Below are 24468 nucleotides of genomic sequence, written 5' to 3'. Positions count from 1 at the left end.
GTTGTTGTTAAAGATTTTTTCTTTTTCAATACGAAACCCCAACGGAGGATCCATGTAAACCTCTTTATTTAATTCACCATTTAGAAAAGTATTTTTAACATCTAGATGCAATGACTATGAGTGCCCTAACACTAGTCATTCTAGCTACTGGGGCAAAAGTTTTTGCATAGTCAATTTCATATTCTTGAGAGTACCCTTTGGTCACTAACCTAGCTTTATATCTTTCTAGAGTCTCATCACTCTTGGTTTTAACCTTAAAAACCCGTATACATCCTATAGATTTCTTCCCTACCAGTAATCAAGCTATTTTCAATGTTTTAGCCTTTTCAATAGCTTTAAGTTCTATATTCATTGATTCAACTCATTGTGGAAGATTTTTGGCTTCGTTATAATGTGATGATTCATGATAGGAATGTAAAACTATTAGACATGTTCTATAATTTGGTGTCAATGTGTCATAAGATACAAACCTACTTGGTGGGTTGGAGACACGATTGGATCTTCTAAGAGAGGTTTCTTCTAAAAACGAATTTTGTGAATATTTCTAAAGCATTTAGAGGATTCTTTTGCTCACGCCGGTTATATATTTGTATGGGTTTATCAATAATATCATTATTTCTTATAAGTGATTTTGCATTCTTATCATTTTAATGCATATTATCATCATCATTTTCATTATCATTTGAGGTATTATCATCGTTATCATTCAAAGAACCATCACAAGAAGTCAACTCTTCTTGTGGCAAGAGGTCAAATAAAAAATATAATCTACTTCATTGTTTTCCTTGGTTCTCTCAAAACCATTTTCATTTTCCAAAAAGGGTACATCTTTAGAAACATATAGTTTGTTACTCTTGTTAAATTATACATATATATATATATATATATATATATTATTGATGTATATATTTTTTTATTTTATTATTTTATTTTTATTTTATCTAGTTCATTTAGAACTAGAGTTGGACTAGTCAACACTTTGTTGACTAGTCAAAGGAGTCATTAGACTAGCTCCAACTCTATTTCCAGCCGTTGGAGCTAGTCCAACAACTCTTTTGAGTCCTCCTTCTTGCCTCTTGCTTGTATATAAATAGGGGTGTTCTCCCTCTCTTGAATATGTATGCATGGTGATGAATAAAATAATATTTATTTTTTAACCCTATTGTGAAATACTCCTTTGTGGGTTTGGTATTGAGTGTGCCCTTTTGTGGACACTTGTTGGTCGTATTCTTTTGAATCTTTGGTGAGCATATTGAGTGTGATCAAAAGATTCTTATTTCTTTACATGGTATCAGAGCCTTGGTTGCACTTATCTCTTAAAGATTGATTGCTACCTCGTTTTTCATGCCCAAGGAAGAAAGAAAGATCTTCTTGGTGAATTAAAGTGTTCGTGGAATTGTGCAAGTATGGCTTGTTGGCTCAGGTGATCGTGGTGGTGTGTTCGTCGTGCTCTCATCATTTTCTCTCTTTATAAGCATGGATGACAATGGGAAAGTCACCATCATACCCATGAAGCTCAATGATACAAACTTTGTAACATGGTCTTCAATAATAAAGCACTACATATGGGGAAAGGGATTATGGGGATTAGTTGATGGCTATGTCACAGGGATTCGGCTAGCAGGGTGCAACCCGCGTCGACGCGACTCGACGCGGGTGCGGGTGCAGCACCGGCTGCGGTCAACCCGACCCTGGGTGCATTGACCGCACCCAGGGCCATTTCGGCGCACGAAAAGGCCCGCAGTTGCATCCACGCAAAAATCCCTCTAAAACTTCAAAAATATTTTCGATTTGGGTGTATTACAACACATTGCAACTTGAAACAGAATACACCCTCAACAATCGTAATAAACCCTACCCTAAATCCCAAATTTTTGATTTGGGGATTCACGGCAAACCCAAACCCCCAAATTTTCGAGTTGAGAGTTACAGCAAATCCAAAGCATGCTTGAAAACTCAGTAGTTGTGCGAAATCACAGTAAAACCTACCTTAACCGACGAGGGGGTTGTTGTCGTGAGAGTGGAGGTTTGTCGGTGCCGCTACTGTCGAGCTCGGGCCGAGAGGGAGAACGAAAAAACAGAGGAAGATGAGAGGCAGGGGGAAAAAGAGATAGAGGGAAATGTAGAGGGCATCGATTGCTCCTACTAGCGTGCGCAAGAACGAGAGCGTGGGAGGCAGAGAGTGGAAGAGAAGGGGTTTGGGACCCCTATTTGAGGATGGTGGTCCCCGAAAAGGTAGGAGCGCCCCGTCCTCCTGGTGGCTATGCTCCGGCCCCCTCCCCCTTTGCGATCTCACCTTGCGGGAACCACCCTCGTTTTATCGAGCAACCCGTATCGGGTTGCCTTAAATTATATTTTTTTTTCCTCGTAGGGTACGGGCCGAGTCCAAGACCCGAGATCCAGCAGCGAGGTGGATCCGCGGTTCTCTTGCGGTGTGGATCCGCATGTTGGATCCAACTGTGGATCCATACATTAAAATTATTTCTAGATTTTTAATATATGTTTATTATTACATTACTATTATTATTATTATTCCCTTTTCTAATATATATATATATATATATATTTATTTATTTATTTATTTTTACATTTTTGCCCCTACCGCATCCCCGCACCTGCACCCGCACCCATGTGACATAGGTTGATGGTTTTGATCTGGAGCCTAAACTAATCCTCACAAAGGTTGAAAATAAAAAAGAAGTGCCTCTTACGGATGGTGAGAAAGCTAAGGCACTAGCCACTTATGAAAAAAAGTGGAAAGAGTGGAAAATGGGGCACTCCAAGATTATGTCTTGGTTAATCAATAGCGTAGATATTAAAAAGTGCTCTAGTCTCGCAAAGTTTGAGCATGTCAACAAAGTATGAGAATACCTTAAGAACATGTATTCTCTTAAAAATATTACACATGTGTGCAATTTGCAAAACAAAGTTCGGACAATGACTCAAAAGCACAAAAGTATTAGGAAATACTACAATGAATTGTCCGAACTTTGGGAAGAATTATCTATCCTTGAGCCTAAGTGGCATTGCTCGAAAGATATAGAATTCCAGCAAAAGCAACTTGATGTGAAACATTTTTATCAATTTATAAATGGTTTGAGACCGAAGTTTGAAAGCTAGAAAAAATTTGTAACTCGAAAAATTTTAAATGCAAAGACCGTATCCTTGGTAAAATGAAGAGATTACCATTTCATGAAAAAACCTTTATTTCCTCTACAGTGCTTAAGTTAATACATTTGAATGTCTAGGGGCCAACACCAATTATATCAAAGGGTGAATACGCATACTATGTGATTTTTGTTAATGATTGCACTAGGCATACTTAGATCTACTTCCTTAAGTACAAGTCCGAAGTTTTTTCTCATTTTAAAATATTCACAACTTAGTCAAAAATAAGTTTTAAAATGACATTTCTATCTTTTGCACTGATTAGGGGGAGAATACTTATCAAAAAAATTTAAAGATTATTTTTATTTATATGGCATCACACATCAAAAGTCTTGTCCTCACACACCACAACAAAATGGTTTGGCTAAACGAAAACACAAACAAATCATATAAACAACTACAACTTTGTTGATAGTCAGTCAAGTATCAAAGGATTTTTAGGCTGGAGTATCTCTAACTACCACATATCTCATTAATAGGATGTCATCTTCTCTGCAAAATATAACATCAATTGAAAAACTTTTTAAATTAACTCTTGGTTATGCTCGATTAATAGTTTTTTTATGCAAATGTTTTGTTTTCACTAACAAAAATGATAAGCTCTATGTGTCTTTTTAGGTTATGCTGATAATAAAAAAGGCTATCGATACTTTGATTCCCAAAATAAAAAACTATATGTTTCAAGAAATGCGTCCTTTTTAGAAAAGGAAAGTTTTTTTTACTCTGAAAAGACTAAGGAAGTAGCTAACTACTCATTCTTATTTGATTTAATTTCAAGTTATGAAAAATGTAATCATGAATGTGACATTGATAGTGGTCTTAATGAATTTGATCTTGATAATGGTCATGATAATATAATTATAGAAACAAAAACTATTTATAATATTCTAGGTGTAGGGATCTTAATCAACCATGTGCACTAGACAAATATGTTGCCTGAAGTACAAACCAGAAGATCATCTAGGATTTCTAAACAACCTGAAAAATTTGTCATATGACTTTTTCTCCAAAATACAAGGCATTCATTGCATTAATTTATTCATACGTGAAACCTTCAACCTATACTCAAGCTAAATAACATTCTGAATTGGTAAAAGCCATGAGAATAGAGTTCGAAGCTTTGGAAAAGGCTAATACTTGAACCATTCAAGATATTATAAGGAAAGAAACCTATAGGTTAGAGGTGGGTATACAAGATTAAAACCAACAACGATTGAGCTCTTGAAAGATATAAAGCCAGATTAGTTGCCAAGGGATATTAAGAATATGACATAGATTACGAGAAAATCTTTCTTCCAATCGCTAGAATGACCACTGTTAGAACTCTAGTAGCCTTAGCATCTGTTTGAAAATAGCCTATATTTTAAATAGATGTCAAAAATATTTTTTTTTAATGAGAACCTAATTGAAGAAGTTTATATTGAAGCACCACCTGATATAAATATTCCTAAGGGTAAAGCCCTTTGTCTGGAAAAGGCTCTTTATGGTCTTAAACAAGACCTAAAGGCTTGGTATGACCAGTTTAGTCGAGTTATACTTGATATTGGATTCAGAACTTGTTTGACTGACACTGCATTGTTTGTTAATATTTCTCATGCAGGTATTATTATTATTATTCTCTATGTGGATGACATGATCATCATTGGAGACAAAAATGGAGTTGAAAATATTTAAAAACTTCTCAAAAAATATTTTGAAATGACTAATTTAGGCTTTTTAAAATACTTCTTAGGAATCAAAGTTGCTTACTCTTCTAGAGGATGTTTATTATCTCAGTCTAAATTTGCTTTTGACAATGTCTCTAGGCCTGAAATCACAGATGATAAGACAGTTGATACCCCTGACATTGCCAACACCAAGATGCAAATTAATGATGAAGAACTTCATGAAAATCCCACTCCCTACAGAATGCTTGTTGGAGCACTCTCTTATCTTTCAATTAATAGATCGGATATAACACATGCCATACACACAGCTAGTCAATTTTAGCACGCTCTCATCTCTATTTGCATGAGAGCAGTTTTGCGTATCATTAGATATATTAAAATCTCTCTTTCTTGAGACCTTTTTTTGTCTGCTTCAACTTCTTTAGATTTAATTGCTTATATTGATGCTAATTGGGGAAGGGATCCCCTCAATCATTGGTTTTTTGTGTTTTTTTAGGTGAATTTCTGGTTTTGTGATGATGCAAGAAGCAACAGAAGATTTCATTCTCATCAACTAAGGCTGAATATCACGTCATGACAACCACAACGATGAAGGTAGTCTGGCTCAAAAGGTTGTTGACTGATATGTGATTGAAAGATTCTTGTTTCTTTACAACTCTTAGAGTCAAAACATTTATATCCCTTTTTGTTTTCTCTATAACTCATGAATATGCATTCAATGGCTTTTGGAGATAATTTATCTCTTTTTTGTAAGAGTACAAAACTGTAATAAAATGGTGGTCTTCAACAAATGCACAAATAACTCACAAACAAGTGTCTATTGGAGACACTACAAGCATGACCCTTGAAAGGGTATAAAGGGAAGAACACTTGAAAAATAAATAATACTTTATTCATGAACAAAATGCTTAAGAAGCATTGTTCTTTACATTGAAGGGGTTCACCCCTATATATACAAAAAAATGGGAGAGAGAGGAGAGCTCATTTTGAGCTCTCCAAAAAGAGACGTTGGATTCCAACGTCTCAGTCCAACAGCATTTATTATTATAGTTGTTGGACTATAGTCCAACAGCATTTATTATAGCTGTTGGACTACAGTCCAACAGCTACTTGCACAGTCAAGTTCCAACAGGAACTTGACTGGATCAAAATATCTAGTTTCTATTGAACTAGATGCTAAAAAAGAAAATAAAAAATAGAAAAATAAAATAATAAAAGAAAATATAATAATATTAAATAATATATATATATATTGCAGTTTACATTTTAACACTCCCCTTCAAACTTACGGTACAATGAGCGAAAGTTTGTCTAAGAGGAAGTGAAATCTGGGAGCAGCGAGAGGCTTGGTGAAGAAGTCTGCTAATTGATATTCTGATGTAACATATGGCAGATCAATGGTTCCATGTAAGTATTCCTCTCTGACATAGTGACAGTCCATCTCAATGTGTTTAGTGCGCTCATGGAATGTCCGGTTGCTTGCAATGTAGATCGCACTTTTGTTGTCACAACACATCTTTGAAGCTTGCGTTGCTTTAGCTCCCATATCCGCTAGCAATCGTCTGAGCCAAACAACCTCCATAGTGGTGGTTGCCATGGCTCTGTATTCAGCTTCGGTGGAGGAAAGATAGACTTTCTGCTGCTTCTTGCACCTCCACGAAATTAAGGTTTCACCTAGGAACACACAAAAACCAGTAGTTGAATGTCTATTATTGGGATCACCTCCCCAGTCAGCATCAGTATATGCAATTAAATTTAATAAAGATGAAGCAGACAAGAAGAGTCCTCGTGAAAGAGAGGATTTTAAGTATCTAATAATACGCAAAATCGCTCCCATGTGCACGGAGGTGGGAGCATGCTGAAACTGACTGACTGTATGAACCGCATGAGTTATATCTGGCCTAGTAATGGAAAGATAAGAAAGAGCTCCAACAAGTTGTCTATAAGGAGTAGGATCATCAAGAAGTTCTCCATCATCAATTTTCATTTTAACATTGACAACTTCTAGAGTGTCTACTTTCTTATCATCTGTAATTCCAGACCTGGAAACGATATCAAGAGCAAATTTAGATTGAGATATCAAATACCCCCGAGGGGAATAAGCAACTTCAATGCCTAAAAAATATCTTAATAAACCTAAGTCAGTCATTTCAAAGTGAGTTTTAAGAAGAGATTTGATATTTGCAACTCCATGTTTGTCGCCTCCGGTGATGATCATATCGTCCACATAGAGAAGAAGAATAATGATGCCTGCATCAGATTTCTTAACAAACAAAGCAGTGTCAGTTAAACAAGGTTGAAAACCAATATCAAGCATAACATGACTAAATCGGTCATACCAGGCTTTTGGAGCCTGTTTAAGACCATAAAGAGCTTTTTCTAGACGAAGAGCTTTACCCTTAGGGATACTAATACCAGGTGGGGCTTCCATGTATACTTTTTCAACGAGATTCCCATTCAGGAAAGCATTTTTGACATCTAATTGAAAGATAGGCCATGTTCTAATGTAGGCCAAGGCTATTAAAGTTCTAACAGTGGTCATACGGGCCACAGGAGCAAATGTTTCTTCATAATCGATGTCATACTCTTGGGCATATCCTTTTGCTACTAAACGGGCCTTATATCTTTCCAGGGTCCCATCACTTTTGGTTTTGGCTTTGTATACCCACCTACAACCTATAGGTTTCTTACCCGGAGGAATATCTTGTATCGTCCAAGTATTGGCCTTTTCTAGTGCATCCAATTCTATTTTCATGGCTTCTATCCATTCTATATGATTTTTTGCTTGAGAATAGGATGATGGTTCAACATATGATTGTATTAATGTAATGGCGGCCCTATACGTGGGTGAAAAAGATTCATAAGACACAAATTTTTCTGGAGGTTTAGAGATTCTAGACGTTCTTCTAGGTGAGACTTCAGAGTATTTTTGTAATGCACATGGAAGATTTTGCTCTCTACGTCTTAAATATTGTAGACTAACATCCCTATGGATTTGCTCTTCATTATCATCATTTTCAACAACAATAGGACTTTGATCATTGTCAAGGTCACATCCAACATCACATTCATTGGATTTTGAAGTTGGATCAATTAAAAACGAGTATTCAGTGACATCCTTGGATTTTTCAAATTCAAAGAAGCTTTCTTTTTCCAAAAAAGATACATTTCTTGACACATATAATTTGTCATTTTGAAAATCGAAACACCTGTAGCCTTTTTTATTATCAGCATATCCTAAAAAGGCACATGGGATTGCACGAGGAGAGAGTTTATCATTTCTGTTGGTGAAAACAAAACATTTGCATCCAAAGACTCTTAATCTAGAATAATCTGGAGTTAAATTAACAAGCTTTTCTATTGGAGTTGTATTCTTTAATGAGGAAGATGGCATCCTATTAATGAGGTAGGTGGCAGTTAGGACCGCTTCAGCCCAAAAACTTTTTGGAACTTGATTTGCAATTAGCAATGTCCTAGTAGTTTCCATAATGTGCCGATGTTTGCGTTCGGCTAGGCCATTCTGTTGTGGAGTGTGTGGACATGATCTTTGATGTGTAATACCATGTAAATTGAGATAGTCTTTGAATTCGTTGGACATAAATTCTCCCCCTGAATCAATGCGAAAAACATAAATATCATTTTGAAACTTATTTTTAACCATTTTATGAAATATTTGGAAGTTAGCAAAAACATCAGATTTATGTTTAAGAAAATAAATCCAAGTATGTCTAGAAAAGTCATCAACAAAAATGACATAATATGTATAACCACCTTTGGAAATAACTGGTGCGGGGCCCCAAACATCCGAATGTATTAACTCAAGTGGTCGTGAGAAAACAAAAGTTCTACTAAGAAATGGTAACCTTTTCATTTTGCCAAGAATGCAGTCTTTACAAGAAAAATTTTCAGAATTACAAAATTTTTCCAAACTTGGAAAATATTGAATTTTAGACATATGAGGATGGTCAAGCCTTTTGTGCCATAAATCCAATTCTAATTTCTGAATATTATAACAAAATGCATTCTTGGGTAATTCCAAAAAGTCCATGTAATAAAGTCCTCCTTCTCTATGGCCTTCCCCAATCAGCTTCCCTGACTGGCGATCCTGTACCCAACAACCATGAGAAGAGAATGAGATATTACATCCATAATCAGATATTTGCGAGACAGATAAGAGATTCAAATTAAGTTTAGGGATATATCTAACTTCTGGGATAAAAAATCTTTTGGATTTTTGAAGATTTTCAAAACATCCTATTCCTTTTACTTCGAGAGATGTGCCATCGGCTGTAAAAACCTTTGACACACTTGAGTTATTTTTAAGACATTCGGATAGACTATTAACATTTGGGGTCATATGAAAAGAAGCATCAGAATCTAAAAGCCAAGGAAAGTTACCTGGACCGGAGAAAGATGCAACTGCCGCTCCAGTTGAGGCTTCGGTTGAGGAGGATACCCCTTTGAGAAGAGGTTGAAGGATTTTCATCAGTTGAGTCATAGACACAGGTGCATCTTGATCTTTTGACTCAGATTCAACAGATGCAACTCTTTTTTCTTCTCTTCTTTTTAACTTTGGACATTGAGGCCTATAGTGCCCCGGTTCATGACAATGATGACAAATAACTTTTCTTTTATCAAAGTCGCCGTTTTGCCTTCCAAAATGAGGCGGCTTGTAAGTACGAGTATGATTCCCCGGTCTAGATACAGCTAAAACGGAGTCATCATCAACTTTTGGAGTACTTTTTTTAAGTCTATTGTCCTCCATAGTGAGCTCTTTTATAGTATCAACAATAGAAGGAATTTTTCCATGATGTAAAAGGGCTGATTTGGTGGATTCAAACTCCGGCTTTAGACCATTCACAAATTGATAGAAATGTTCCATATCGAGTTGCTTTTGGCGAAGCTCGATGTCTTCAGCACAATGCCATTTGGGCTCAAGAAGAGCCAACTCTTCCCAAAGTTCGGACAACTCATTATAATATTCTCGAATAGTTTTATCTTTTTGAGTCATTGTCCGAACTTTATCTTGTAAATTGCATACATGTGCAATATCTTTAAGGGAATACATGTTTTTGAGGTATTCTCAAGCCTTATCGGCATGCTCAAACTTAGCTAGACTAGAGCATTTTTTAATGTCAATGCTATTGATGAGCCATGACATAATTTTTGCATGCCCTATCCTCCATTCTTTCCATTTCTTTTCATAAGTGGCTAACGCCTTACTCTTCTCTTCTTCCGTTAGAGGAACCTCTTTATCACCCTCTTTCTTGGTAAGAGATAGTTTAGGTTCCAAATCGGAACCATCCACTATACCCCATAAACCTTTTCCCCAAATGTGATGCTTCATAATCGAAGCCCACATTACATAGTTAGTATCATTTAGCTTCATAGGAATGATGGTGATCTTATCATTGTCATCCATCTTTTACAAGAGTAAGAGAGGAGTAAATAGGAGGAGAGAGAGAGAAAAATAAAAAGAAAAGAAAAAGAGTAGACAAAGGAATAAGAGAGGATACAAAACCAAATTTTTTTGTAGCACAAGTTCGCCTTTCTTCAAACAAATCTTCTTGAGCCAAGAACAAGGTGATGAAACACCTTTTGTAAATGTAGCACGGAAATCGAGGCGGAAGCACTTCAAGATCTAAGGATTTCGTAGCTCTGATACCATGTAATAAAATGGTGGTCTTCAACAAATGCACAAATAACTCACAAACAAGTGTCTATTGGAGACACTACAAGCATGACCCTTGAAAGGGTATAAAGGGAAGAACACTTGAAAAATAAATAATACTTTATTCATGAACAAAATGCTTAAGAAGCATTGTTCTTTACATTGAAGGGGTTCACCCCTATATATACAAAAAAATGAGAGAGAGAGGAGAGCTCATTTTGAGCTCTCCAAAAAGAGACGTTGGATTCCAACGTCTCTTAATATAGCTGTTGGACTACAGTCCAACAACATTTATTATTATAGTTGTTGGACTATAGTCCAACAACATTTATTATAGCTGTTGGACTACAGTCCAACAACAACTTGCACAGTCAAGTTCCAACAGGAACTTGACTGGATCAAAATATCTAGTTTCTATTGAACTAGATGCTAAAAAAGAAAATAAAAAATAGAAAAATAAAATAATAAAAGAAAATATAATAATATTAAATAATATATATATATATTGCAGTTTACATTTTAACAAAAACATTTACAACAAAAAATTCACAACCACTTGAAATTGAGTGTTCTTTTAAATAATTTTTTATAAAGAGACATTTTTTAAGGATGATAAGGTCATTCTATTTATCAAATACATTGATGTTAGAGTGGCCTCGGCCCAAAAACATTTTGGAATATCTTTAGAAATAAGTAGTGTCCTAGTGGTTTCTATAATATGCCTATGTTTTCTTTCAACTAATCCATTTTATTAGGGAGTTCTAGGACATGACCTTTGGTAACAAATTTCACTTTGTTCTAAATAATTTTGAAACTCATTTGACAAGTATTTACCACCCGAATCGAATCTAAGAATAGAAATGTTGCTTTGAAATTGATTTTTGACAATCATATGAAATATTTTAAAGAAAGAGAACACATTGGATTTGAAGTTAAGGAAGTAGATCCACACATATCTAGTGAAATCATCGATAAAAGTAACATAATATGAATATCCTCCTTTTGATACGACGGGAGAAGGTCCTCAAACATTAGAACGCACTAATTCAAAAGGTCTCTTAGAGACAAAAGTTCTATTAGGAAAAGAGAGATTTCATTTTTCTAAAGATACAATCTTTGCAAATTAAATTTTTTTCATTACAAAATTTTTTCCCAAAAGGAAGAAGATACATCTTTAAGTAACTTGGGTGTCCAAGTCTTTTATACCAAGTTTCAATATTCTTATCTTGGACATAATTATAAAAAGAATTTGGAAAAAGATTTAGATAATTCATAAAGTAGAGATCTCCCCTCCTATGACTTTGCCCAATATGCTTTTCGGACCAGAGATCTTGCATAGAGCAACCCTTAGATAAGAAGGAGATTTCACATCCATGATCAAAAATTTGAGAAACGAAAAAAATATTTAAATTTAGTTATGGAACCTTAACTTTTGGTACACAAAAATTTTGAAAAGAATCTAAGGTTCCAATACATTTAATTTGCAAAGATGTTTCATCGACAGTGGAAACATAAGCAGTTTTTGAATTAGTGCATAAATCGGATAGACCATTCTCATGAGATGTCATATGAAAGGAGGCTCCTGAATCAAGGATCCAAAAAGACATACCTGGATGAGAAGATGAGGCTATCGCGACACCCGATGTAGATGAAGATTTGAGTAATTATTGAAGTACCTCCGATAGTTGAGCAAGTGAAAAAGAGTCTCTTCTCTTACTTGGTTCATCCTTCTTTGGTATGGATTCTTCAACAGAAACCACCTTGTTCTTTGGAGAGTCATTCAACTTAGGGCAATTAAGTCTTATGTGCCCCAATTCATGGCAATGATGACAAATAGCCTTTTAATAGTTACCATTATAGTTATTTTGCCTTTCAAAGTGCGGAGGCTTGTAAGATTTATCATGATTGTCGAGTTTAAACACGACCAACACTTCATTTCCTCCCTTAATCATACCAAGACGGGTTTGTTCTTGTCATATTTTGGCAACGGCGTCTTCCAAAGGAAGAGGTTTAAAACAATGGAGGAAAAGATCTTGTTCAAATTCAAGCCTAAGCCCTTATAAAAAATGGAAAAAGTATTTTTGTTTCATTTGTAGTAACTCATTTGGGTTCAAGAAGGGATAATTCATCCCATAGAGGACCAAGAATACTAAAATAGTCACGCACATTCATGTTCCTTTGTTTGATGGTACGTATTTTTTCTTGAAAAAAAAATTGCCTTGCAAGGTCTTTTTAGGTATACATACCCTTCATAAAGAACCATGCCTCGTTAGCTTGGTGGAACTTAACAATGTTGACACATATTTTGATCTCAACATTATTCATGAACCATGCAAGAATTTTTGCAAGTTAGATTTCTCAATCATCTACATTGGATTGATGATCTTCAATGGCTTTGATTCAAGCATCTCCTTCCAACTTAATGAGTTTGAGTTGAGGCTTCGGAATAGAGCCCATCACGTATCCCCAAAGCTTTTTGCCTTTGAGGTTATTTTCCACAGTGAATGCCCACATCATATAGTTGGAACCATTTAATTTAAAAGAGAGACATTTTTTGTTCATTCTCCATTTTGACTTGATAGAGGAAGGAAAAAAAATATGAAAGACCACGAAAAGAGCTCCTCTACATTGAGTTCCGTAAGCATCACCAACCCATAAACACTTTCTCAAATAACCAAAAGCATTATGGCTCTGATACCATGTAATGAAGTAAGCGAAATTACAAGTACAAAGTGCAAAAGCACATACAAGTCCAAGAGTGGACAATACAAATGCACAATATAAGCACAACTCCACTAAGGAACAATACAAAGAGCAACACACACAAGTAAAAAAATAAGAGATTTATTGATAATATGCTTGAAAAAGAATTTTAAGAATAGGAGGGAGAGAACCCTTATTTACACACAAAAGGAGAGGAAGTGACCTTGGGGAGCTCCCAATTAGAGTCGTTGGGAGCTCCCAACGACTCTATGGTCTGAAAAACCATAGAACCCCTCAAGGAACTCCCTAATTACAAAAGGAAAAAAATAATAATAATAATAAAAAAAGAAGAAAAATATTGTTTTTAATAAACCGTATTTATTATACATGAAAAGACAAAAATGCCCCTATAGGACATTTAACTATTACAAGATCAAAAAATAAATATATGAATATATGCATATATACATAAGAATATATATATATATATATATATATATATATATATACACATACACATATTTTAACACAAGTCTCCTCATTTTGTGAGGTCCTCCAACGATCACGAGACCAAGGAGAAGATCGTGTGTCACTATTGCAATGAACTGGGTTACATTAAATCATTTTTCCCGAAGAGGAGAAAAGAGGAAAAGAAAGAATAAAGGAGAGTGACATTTGTGGGACCTTCATTTGAGAAAAGTGGTGTTGATGAAGGTTCCAAAAGCATTTCATCAATGTCACTTTGCCAACTAAAGGAGGCCCTACAACCACTTTTTAAGAATCAATTGTCTTCACTCTCCGGTGTCGTGGTGTTCACATTTATTGATCCTGGTAAGTTTTTTTGGATTCTTGATTTCAGAGCATCATTCCATATGACTCTTAACGAGTCCATATTAACCAAATGTTATGATTAATCCTAATGATTCCTATGAGTCCACCGCCTGAAACCTCCTTAAAAATCAAAAGTTTTGATACTTTGAATGATTCTTTTAAAAATAGCCACAACTTTTATGTACCAAATGTTAGAGTAGTGTCAAACTTGAATTAAAACCTTCTATTAGTTTCTTAAATCTCCGATCATGGATCTAAGATTACATTTTCACCTAGTGGTTGCTTGGTGCAGGATCTCCAGTCTGCGAGGCCGATTGGGCGAGGCCATAGAAGAGGGGATTTCTACTTCATGGACAACTTATACTTGCCAAATCAAGTTTTTTGTAACTATGTTGAAAAGAAAGATTTAAAAAATTGGCATAAGTAGGACATCCAAGTATGTCTAAATTGTATTTGTTCCCGTTTCTTGAAAATTGTAATAAAAAAGATTTGGTTTGTAAAGATTGTATTCTTAAAAAAATGAAATTATTACCTTTTGGACATAACAATTTTATTTATAAGGAACCATTTGAATTAGTACATGGGAACCAATGCCGGTAATATCTAAAAGAGGAGTTTCATATTATGTTATATTTGTTGATGATTATAGTAGACACACTTGGATATATTTTCTTAAACACAAATCCAAAGTATTTACCCATTTTCAAAAGTTTTACAACCTTGTTCAAATCAATTCAAAACAAACATCAAAATTTTTTTATCTGACTCCTGGGCAGAATTCTTATCTAATGATTTTAAGAACTACCTTGATGATTATTGAATCATACATCAAAGATTTTGTCCCAATACCCCACAACAAAATGGCTTAGCCAAAAGAAAACGTCGGCATATTATTGAAACTATAAGGACCTTGTTTATTTCAAAGAATGTTCCTAAAAAAATTTGAGTTGAAGCCGCTCTTACGGTGGTTTATTTAATCGATAAAATTTTGAGTTGCAAATGTTTTCTCTTCACCAACAAAAATGATAAACTTTATGCAAAAAGTTATTACTTTTGTGTTTTGGGGATATGCCGAAAACCAAAAAGGATATAGATGTTATGATCTTAAAAATGATAAACTTTATGTTTCAAAAAACATTACCTTTCTTGAAAATAAAAATGGATTTGATAAAGTTAAGTCTAAGGAAAATTACGAGTATTATTTTCTTTTTTATCTAGTCAATAAGCATGATGCTAATGTTGATGATGATCATCATGATAATGATGTGTATGAGAATAACAATAATGATATTCATGATAATGATGCACATGAGAATGATAATAACGATACTCAAGATAATGATGTACATGAAAATGTAGATGAATCTCATAATGACATGTTTATACTTGTAGTGTTGATGATCATCCACCAAGTGCCTTAGAGAAATATTGTCAAAACCAAGACTTAGAACAACTTAGCATTAGAAGGTCAACAAGGATATCCAAAGCACCTAGTAGATTTGTGTCCTATCAATCCTTTGAACCAAATATAGATTGTATCTCATGACCATTCATTCATATGTTGAACCATCTTCATACAATGAAGCTAAAAAATACCAAGAATGTAATAATGCTATGAATAATAAATTAGAGTCCTTAGAAAAAGCTAAAACTTGGGAAATTCAATCATTATCCTTAGGAAAGAAACCCATAGGATGCAGATGGGTTTCCAGAGTCAAGATCAAATGTGATGGATCACTAGAAAGATGAAAAGAAAGGCTAGTGGCTAAAGAATATAGTCAAGAGTATGACATAGATTATGAAAAAAATCTTGGTCCAGGTAGCTAGGATGACCACTGTTAGAACTCTTATCGATTAGGAAGTGGCCTATTTATCAAATTGATGTAAAAATTGTTTTTCTTAATGAGAATATTAATGAAAAAGTTTATATGGAACCCCTCCAGGATTAGAGTTAGCACATAGAAAGGTCATTCGCGTGCGTAAAGCCTTGTATGGAAAGGTCATTGAGATTTAAATCATGTTATATTGACACAACATTATTTGTTAAGTCTTCTGAGGTAGGTATGGTGATTCTACTATTTCATGTTAATGATATGATCATCCCAGGTGGTGACAAGTAGGGAGTTAGTCATACCAAAGATATCCTTAAAGCTAATTTTGAAATGACAGATCTTGGTTTTCTCCATTATTTTCTTGGTATAGAGGTTGCATACCCACCTTGTGGTTATCTCTTGTTCCAGACAAAGTATGCAATCAAGATAATAGCTTGATCTGGAATTACCAATGGAAAGAGAGTTGATACTCCGGAGGTCATAAGTGCCAAAATAAAGAAAGACGATGGAGAACCTTTGGATGATCCAACTTCATATAGACAGATGATTGGATTACTAACTTATCTCTCTATTACTAGACCTGATATTGCTTATGTCATTCATTCTATCACTAAATTTCAGCATTCCCCCACTATAATACATGAGTGTTCTAATGAGGATTATTAGATATATTAAGAATACTATTAATCATAGATTTATTTTCATCATCCTCCTCTACATTAGAAGTAATTGTGTATTTAGATTTTGATTCGGGAAAGGATGTAAATGATCATCGCTCAACCACAAGTTATTGTATTTTTGTAGGTGATTCTTTAATATCGTGAAAATGCAAGAAACAACAAAGGATGTTTCTATCTCCAACAAACAAAAGTACCAGGTTACGATGACTACTACTTTTGAGCTGGTGTGATTGAAGCAACTGTTAAAAGACTTGGGAGTTCACATAATAAAACCTTCAAGATTATGTTGTGATAACAAAAGTGCAATTTATATCACGGATAATCATACGTTTCACGAGAAAACCAAGGATATAGAGATGTATTGCCACTACATTCGTGAGGAGTTTTTTGAGAAGATCATTTCATTGTCACATGTGACATCAGAGTATCAGTTAGCGGACTTTTTCATCAAGGCCCTTCCCTCTCCTAGATTTCACTTTCTTCTTGGCAAACTCTCGGTTGTGACACAGTGTGTTTGAGGGGGGTCTTCATATATATATATATATATATATATATATATATATATATATATATATATATATATATATATATATATATATATATATATATATATATATATATATATATATATATATATATATATATATATATATATACAAAGTAGAATGTATTTAAGATAAAAATGTTTTTTTTTATTTTCTTTATTTTTTTGTTTTTTTCATGTCGTTTATAGGGCATTGTTGTCTTTTAGTTGGGTCAGCCAACTAGCTGTTAGAGCAAGATGGCTAGTTATTATAACCGTTAGGATGCTCCAACGGCTAGCACTTCTCCCTCTTTTGTATATAAATGGGACTAATCCCTTGTACATTTTAATGCATTTGAATTATTAATAATATATATATATATATATATTAGAGTGTTTGTGTGCTCTCTTTGGCACTTAGTGGCTCTTGTGCTTGTGCCCATAGTAGCTTGTATTTGTGCCTCTTGTGAGGTGTGTGGGCTCTTTTCTTATTCCATTCCATAGGGTTCCTCACATCAAAACCGGTCACGGGCGTGACAACCACTACGAAGGTGGATGTCTACAGCTACGGGGATGATGCTTGTAGAGATAATTGCTGGCCGAAGGATCTCTGCATTGGTGATGGAGGGAGAGGCGGAGGAGAAAGGGAGTACGGGCCAAATGAGAGTAGTGGTTCTTTTCAGGTCTCAAGCTATGGGTTTAAGATGTTTGGAAGTGAAATTGATAGAACAGAGAAGAGGATGGTGATACACTACCTTTGGGCTTGTCCGCCTATGGTGGAAAGGAAAGGGGGAGGGAAGAAACTGACAATGAAGCTTCATTTTCCAAAATGTGCTTTTGGAAAAACAGGTCTGGTCTGTTTTTTTCAAAAAGCACAATTTTTGGGCTTCAAAAATAACATTACAAAAATATCATTTTCAAAACTCCGTCAGCCAAACATCCTCAAAACGATGTTTTGACAAAAGTTAGTTTCCAAAACGGTGTTTTGGCTGTCAGCCAAACAGACCCTATCTTATCCATGTCACTGACACATACATAACCAAGATACATATAAAAAGCAACATTTATTTTTTGCAATAAATAAAAAGTGGCACATATATGGAATTTAAACAAGTCATATTAATATTTTCGGTGTACCAAAGTTCAAAAGGGATCATCACACCTTTTCACTTAAAAAAATATGAATAAATTCATGCACAACGGAATACCTTATTTTTCAGAAACTCCGGTTTTGTAGAGAGTGATTGAACCAAGGCACTAGAGTCCTAAAAAGGAAAAGAGTATAGTCATATTTCACAAACTATACCTATAGCAAGTAAACAAAAAAAAAGTTGAAAGAATTTATCATATGCACATATCATAAACATGACAATATCCAATCGCATTTGCACTAAATCTAGAAAAAGAAAACTTTCCCAATGACAACAAAGAAGGAAATGATTAGGAAAATTGCATCCGATAATTTAAGCAAACAGATCATCATCATAAAGTAACCAGGATTAAACATTTTTTATTTTTATTTATATATGATATGTAAATACATAAAACTTGTCAAGTATGCTAAGATGACACAAGTCTAATGAGATCATGTGCCACACTAACTTGTGTTTATGGCTTCAGAACAAACATAAAATTGCAATATTAGGTCTTGTATGTAAAATATCTACGGGATAGCTAATAATGACAAATAAATATCATAGTACAAGTATTAGAAATTGAACTAATATATTGAGGCTGATCATCATTTTGCAAGAACCTTATATGATCTTCAATGCAGCTCATCTGTTTTAGCTGGCATCTACCAAGCACAAATTATTTCTCCTAAAACTACTGATGCCAAGCACAACCTTTTTCGCCTAAAGCTGCTGAGTTGGCTAACAACATGACTTTGGGAAGCAATGTAAAGGTGTACTCTCTATTTTTATGCATCTTTTACATTTGAAGCTTTTAACAACATATGAGTCAACTGTTCCCCTCTCATCATGAAACTCGCAGCATTGAGTGACTTGCTTGATATGCGGATTATCAAGTTGTGATGACACTTCTTGCATCATATTGCATGTATTTGGTATTATTTAAGGTGATTCGGTCATGTGTGAATTATGCAATGTCATTTATGCAAAATATTTTGACATAAGCTTAAAAGGTTGATAATCATAATGGACAAAAAACATTGCACGTGGATGAATAGCTTTAAGTTTTGGAAGAGAGGTGCAAAACATTCACATAATGTGGCTTACCTTCACCCAAAGCGTTGAACAATCAAAATTTGTCAAAAGCCATTTATGTGCATTCATATTGAAAGAATCTGCTTCCTCGACACCATCAAGATAATGCCGATATTCTGGACAGATGCAAGCACTTCCAGCATATGCAGCATCAACATGGAACCACATATTGTTGTCCTATCAAGAATAAAAAATTTCAGTTAAAGTTCTCAATTTACAGTAGCAACAACACTATCATGAAGGGTAAAATAACCATCATAGCCATGCAGATATCTAGCTCCAAACAAAGGCTAATAAGTCTGAGAACAGTGTAATGCTCCTCTGATGAAGAACTCCAACCTTACACCCATGCAGATGAGCAAATCTTTTCTAACCAAAGTTGAATTCAGGTCAAAGCTTGGAGACATAGAGATTCAATGTGCGAAGGAAACATTCATCATTATATTATGAAACCTGGGCGAATAATCTTTACAGGTATCTGGGGCTACCAAGGCTGGAGCTGGTTGAGAGGACTTTATTTGGACCTCCAGCCAGTTTCCAACCTAACAGGTGGGGAAGATGTGTAATTGACCAACATATGCCCAAAAACTGTAGCCATTTTTCAGCATGTGGTCAAGGCTGGAGGTCTTGAAGGGAGTGCCCTTAACTGGATTCTGACCACCAGAATCCAAATGAACTAGTGTGTTTATGAATTACTAATTGATGAGTACAAGTGTATGAATGAGAAGCATTATTGTACTTAATTGAAAGGAGTACAAAAGAGCATAACATAGCTCCAAAATGTTAATAAAAAAATTTCAACTTTATATCCTTTCCCCAAAATAGGGACATCATGTAAGGAAAAAAGGAAATATCATTTTGAATAAAGTGATGGTGCAAAGTCTTCTGAAGAATGCAGATCATGAAAGCAAATACTCAGGAAAGACTAGGACAATACAAATAAAATCAACATAGCACATAAATAAATTTACTTGTCAAATGAAATAGCTACTTATGCTATTGATAAATATCTCCAAAACAAGGGACATGTAGAAAGCAGTCACCTTAGCTATCTTCCCTAAGGCAGGTAAAGGATCAACAGCAGTTGAGGAAGTTGTGCCAACCTGAAAAGTATTCAAGCATATTTAACCATCAAAGATTTTTTATGTGATACATTAGTTTAGAAAAAAATAGCATTGAAAAAAACTACTCTAAAGGCCATAACACAAATTTGCATTTTTTGTATAAATTGGAATTAAACCCTGTTAACACAACTAATCACAATTATGAAAGCTCTGCATATTTGTTCTAAGTTACTTCCTAAACAGAATTTGGCATCAAGATAGTTGAAATTTGACATGACAAGGCCTTGTTCAACTTTTCTGATCACCTTGCATGCACAGACGTGTCGTGCCACACACACAAGCACATACTTACTGTAGCACAAAGAAAAAATGGAAATAAGCCAGCTGCAATGTCTTCACAGATGGCGTCATGTGCAACTTTTGGGTCAAATGCATAATTGGTAGATGAATGCGTGTGTAAGAGTCTGCAGTTTTTTGGATGAATCCCCGCAATCTGTCAATAATAGCAAAGCTTATGTTTAGTACTTGAAAACTCCTTGGCCTAGACAGAGTAGTGCTAACTTTTTATTCCCAAATTTCTAATGAGAAAAGCCTCCCCCCAAATGCATGAAAATATGATTGTCCTGCAACCTGGTACCTACTTGAACAAAACTACAAGATGCCATGATGTTTAATATATGTCAGCCAGCAGAAATACAGGATTCATATGATCTGCAACCAATGTTTAAAAAATCGACAAGTCAACTAGGTGACTCGGATCAACTAGCCCATTCACCTGGTCAAAAAACTTGTTTGACCAGGTTTTGAGTTTTCATGACTCGATTGGGAAAACTTATGACTCAGCTGAGTCATATGTATAATGCACATTATTTATGTATTTATTTATATATTGTATGAGTCACAATGTATAGATTTCCCGTAATGTATATGTAAGTATACTTATGTAACCATATATCATATATATTTATATATGTATTATCTATATATCTATTTGATTCAATACTTTAAAAGTTAACATGACTCGGCAGAGTCACGAGTCAGGTACTGCGAAGTCGAGTCCCAAGCCACTGGGTTTTAAAACATTGTCTACAACTTAATTAGATGTTCTACCACTCAACATAATTTATGTCTTTTGAAAACCAAAAAAGATACAAATAATATATGTACCTGGCAGGCCTTTTTCAATGCTGAATGAGTCTGATCTGATCCATAAACCACAAGCTTATCAACAGAAACTGATCTATCCCTCCTCAATATCCGATCACGTGCAGCTATCAATGCAACTAGAACTGCTTCACTAGCTGTACCCTGAATCACTCCACCACCATTCCCTGAATCAGACATCCCCTACCATCAATAACCTAATTTATAGTAAGAAAGTTTTATGAAAAGTAAAGATTGAAGCATCTTTCTTGGGATAAGGTAAGAGAGGCTGATGGTGCAGTGATCGCAAAAGCGAAAAACAAAAGACAGTGGAATTGAAACACTTGTGTTTGCAAGATGACACTATAGACAGAAAACAGTTTCTAAAAAAATGGAGGCCAAGAGATCTCTGGAAGTATGGTTGAATCAAGGGTTACACCACCAAAGTTCAACGCATCCATCCAGAAAGGTGAAGACGGAAACATTTCAAGGACACCAATTGGGAAGGGTGAAGGTAGAAGCATTTCAAGTACACCAAATTGGAGGGGAATGGTTTGCAAATAATTAGTTATGGAATACACAAATATTGATGGAAATCTGGAATGGAAATTGGAATACAGTCAACACAGAGATGTGTGCCTAAACAAATGAACCAACTGTTCAAAACAGAATATGTGAAAATACAAAAAAAATTGTGAAACATGGAGTCCCAAGTTCATTTATTACTAGTTCTCTTGCCAAAGGGAACAGATTGAATGACTTCACTAATTTATACATGTATCCTAATACTACAACTAATTGAACAAAAAACATGCGACAAATCATAAATGTATGGACTGACAAATGAGACCTGGCTATCTTCTGTCTATAGACATCTTTACATGTGCACAAGGCTTGATAATGACAATAAGTGTTGTTTAGTTATAGGAAGAAATGATCAGCATGTAGGGGGAACGAGTTTTATGCATTGAAGTCAGCATAGTTTAAGATAAGTGTATACCTGATGAGAGGAACTGTTCCGGTAGCTTCAACATTTTAGCAAGCCAATCCATGACAATCACCTCAAGCTCTGTAGCAGCAGGGGAAGTCAACCAACTAAAACCCACGATATTAAATCCAGCGCTAAGCATTTCACCAAGAAACCCAGCAGTGCTACTATTAGAGGGAAAATATGCAAAATAATTCGGGCTCTGCCAGTGTGTAACACCAGGGACAATCTTACGCTGAAGATCTGCTCATTGCACAAGACGAACAATTAAAACCACTCGTGAATTTTCACTGCAAAGGTTCTGAACATCTGAATTTCAAGCAACATGTGTGTGTGTGTGAGTAATTGATAGGTCATAACCATCGCTAAATATATAACAACACGGTCATTGTAATCTGCATAGTATCAAAATCAAGTCATAAAAACTAAGGTAGAAGAAACAGCAATTTGGTTAACAATTAGAACAATAGCCCAAAGAAGTTCACCGTCAAGAACATCCTCCAGCCGCTCCGGGTGATTTGGGGCCGAGTCAGGTAGAATTTCTTTCAAGTATCCGGGCTGCCAACAAGTTTCACAAGTAAGCATTTCAAGCAAACGATAGACCATTGCTCGTGCAGGGGAACGAAAAATCGTCAACAGTTTCAAGGGAAACCATATGGAATTGAAAGAAAGCAAAGAAAAACAAGAAACTCATTCATATCAATGCTCTTATCCCATTCAGAAGGAAACTGAATATCATGAACATAGAAAAACGACCGCGAGCCGTTAGAAGGCATTCGTCTCGCAAGACACCAACAGCACCAACAATCCCAATTTTTCGAAACAGAATCAAATGATGCAAACAGAGAGGAAATGACCACCACCCATTTTGGAACTGCTACCATTTAATTGAATGAGAATACAAGACGGTTGAAGTGAAAAGAAGACAATGAAAGTGGAAGGTACTCAGAGTGACACCTTAACTTGGCTAAGGACAGGGAAACTCTCTATGCATTTGTAGTAGTCGGCGACGAAATCGACGAGCTTGTGACCGTATTCCCTGAGTTCTTCGGCGTCCATTGGCTTCAAACCAACCCACTCCTTGTCCAGGCCGTTTTGTCTATCCCTGAACAATGCCCACAATTTTAGTTTTGCTGTTCTCTCTCTCTCTCTCTCTCTCTCTCTCTCTGGAGAGAAAAACGTGATGTGGGTTTGGGATAAATCGGCGTTCACTCACATTGGGCGTTGTTTGGAACTTTGGAGCCAAGAGATGAAGACGATGGAAGAGAAGCGAAGCCGAAGGGATGAGGCCGCGGGCTCGCTGGTGATTGCGGTGCGTACTTGAGAGTTGAGAAGTCGAGTCTGGGAAAATATGGTTCGTTCGAAAAGTAGAGCTTGGGAAATGTGGGTCCCATCGTGAGTATGTAAGAATGGAGGTCGGATCAGGTGATTTGTCTTTTCTTTTGAGAAGGGATCAGGTGATATGTCAAAAGACAACCCATGGCCTTCATCACCACCATTCATCGTGCTGACAGTGGGGCCCATCAATGAACGCTGATGTCGTCACTCTAAAAGAAAGTAATCTGACAATCTGACCGTCCATTGCTTCAATCTCACGGTTTCTGTGCAAGTTGTGGGGCCCACTAAAAAGTAATGATGCATCATCATTGACAATGATAATGGTGACCATCGATCGCCTCAGGTTGTCAAGTCACTTTCCCAAAGTGATTTGGCGGATCAGCTGTATACGCAGGTAGTTTGTTTCACGAAATAAGGTCTCCTTCCTATAAAAGGTTAAACAAACATGTCCATGAAAAATACTAATAAATACAAAAAAAATAACTTTTCTGAGGTCATACCTCCTTTCGTGAAGAAGCACTTTCTCTCCAAAGTTACTCTTTCAAAGGTTTGAAAAGATGCTTTCCTTGGGTGAGAGTGTAACAAAAGCTTCCTTAGAGAATGACCTGAATCCAAATCTTATGTAGCCAAAT

The 24468-nt window shown here is 35.5% G+C and overlaps 1 protein-coding gene and 1 pseudogene across 3 annotated transcripts in view; one reads left to right on the top strand and one right to left on the bottom strand.

Annotated features, from left to right (window-relative positions):
* Positions 1-19114, top strand: part of LOC149845517 (mitochondrial import inner membrane translocase subunit TIM17-2 pseudogene) — a 35362-nt pseudogene extending 16248 nt beyond the window's left edge. The window contains exon 2 of one of the 2 annotated variants that reach the window (XR_016430199.1): positions 18853-19114. The product of XR_016430199.1 is annotated as a mitochondrial import inner membrane translocase subunit TIM17-2 pseudogene, transcript variant X3 (transcript). Of the gene's footprint in view, positions 1-14332; positions 14486-18852 lie in introns of those variants that run through there. The other variant, XR_016430198.1, reaches the window with a different exon arrangement.
* Positions 1-23829, bottom strand: part of AAS (Pyridoxal phosphate (PLP)-dependent transferases superfamily protein) — a 35341-nt gene extending 11512 nt beyond the window's left edge. The window contains exons 1-9 of the mRNA XM_089995805.1: positions 23715-23829; positions 23456-23603; positions 22984-23056; positions 22511-22741; positions 21535-21698; positions 20720-20860; positions 20347-20406; positions 19316-19480; positions 18284-18340 (exon numbers count right to left, since the gene is read on the bottom strand). Of these exons, the coding sequence (XP_089851931.1) occupies positions 18284-18340; positions 19316-19480; positions 20347-20406; positions 20720-20860; positions 21535-21698; positions 22511-22741; positions 22984-23056; positions 23456-23603; positions 23715-23716 (1041 nt within the window). The 5' untranslated portion in view covers positions 23717-23829. The remainder of the gene's footprint in view (positions 1-18283; positions 18341-19315; positions 19481-20346; positions 20407-20719; positions 20861-21534; positions 21699-22510; positions 22742-22983; positions 23057-23455; positions 23604-23714) is intronic.
* Positions 23830-24468: the final 639 nt, after the last annotated feature.

The sequence above is a fragment of the Nuphar pumila genome, chromosome 2 (genome assembly GCF_984573655.1).
Source record: "Nuphar pumila chromosome 2, dmNupPumi1.hap1.1, whole genome shotgun sequence".
NCBI classification, from domain to species: domain Eukaryota; kingdom Viridiplantae; phylum Streptophyta; class Magnoliopsida; order Nymphaeales; family Nymphaeaceae; genus Nuphar; species Nuphar pumila.
The sequence above is the reverse complement of the archived record's forward strand: the minus strand, read 5'-3'. Positions and strand labels throughout refer to the sequence as shown.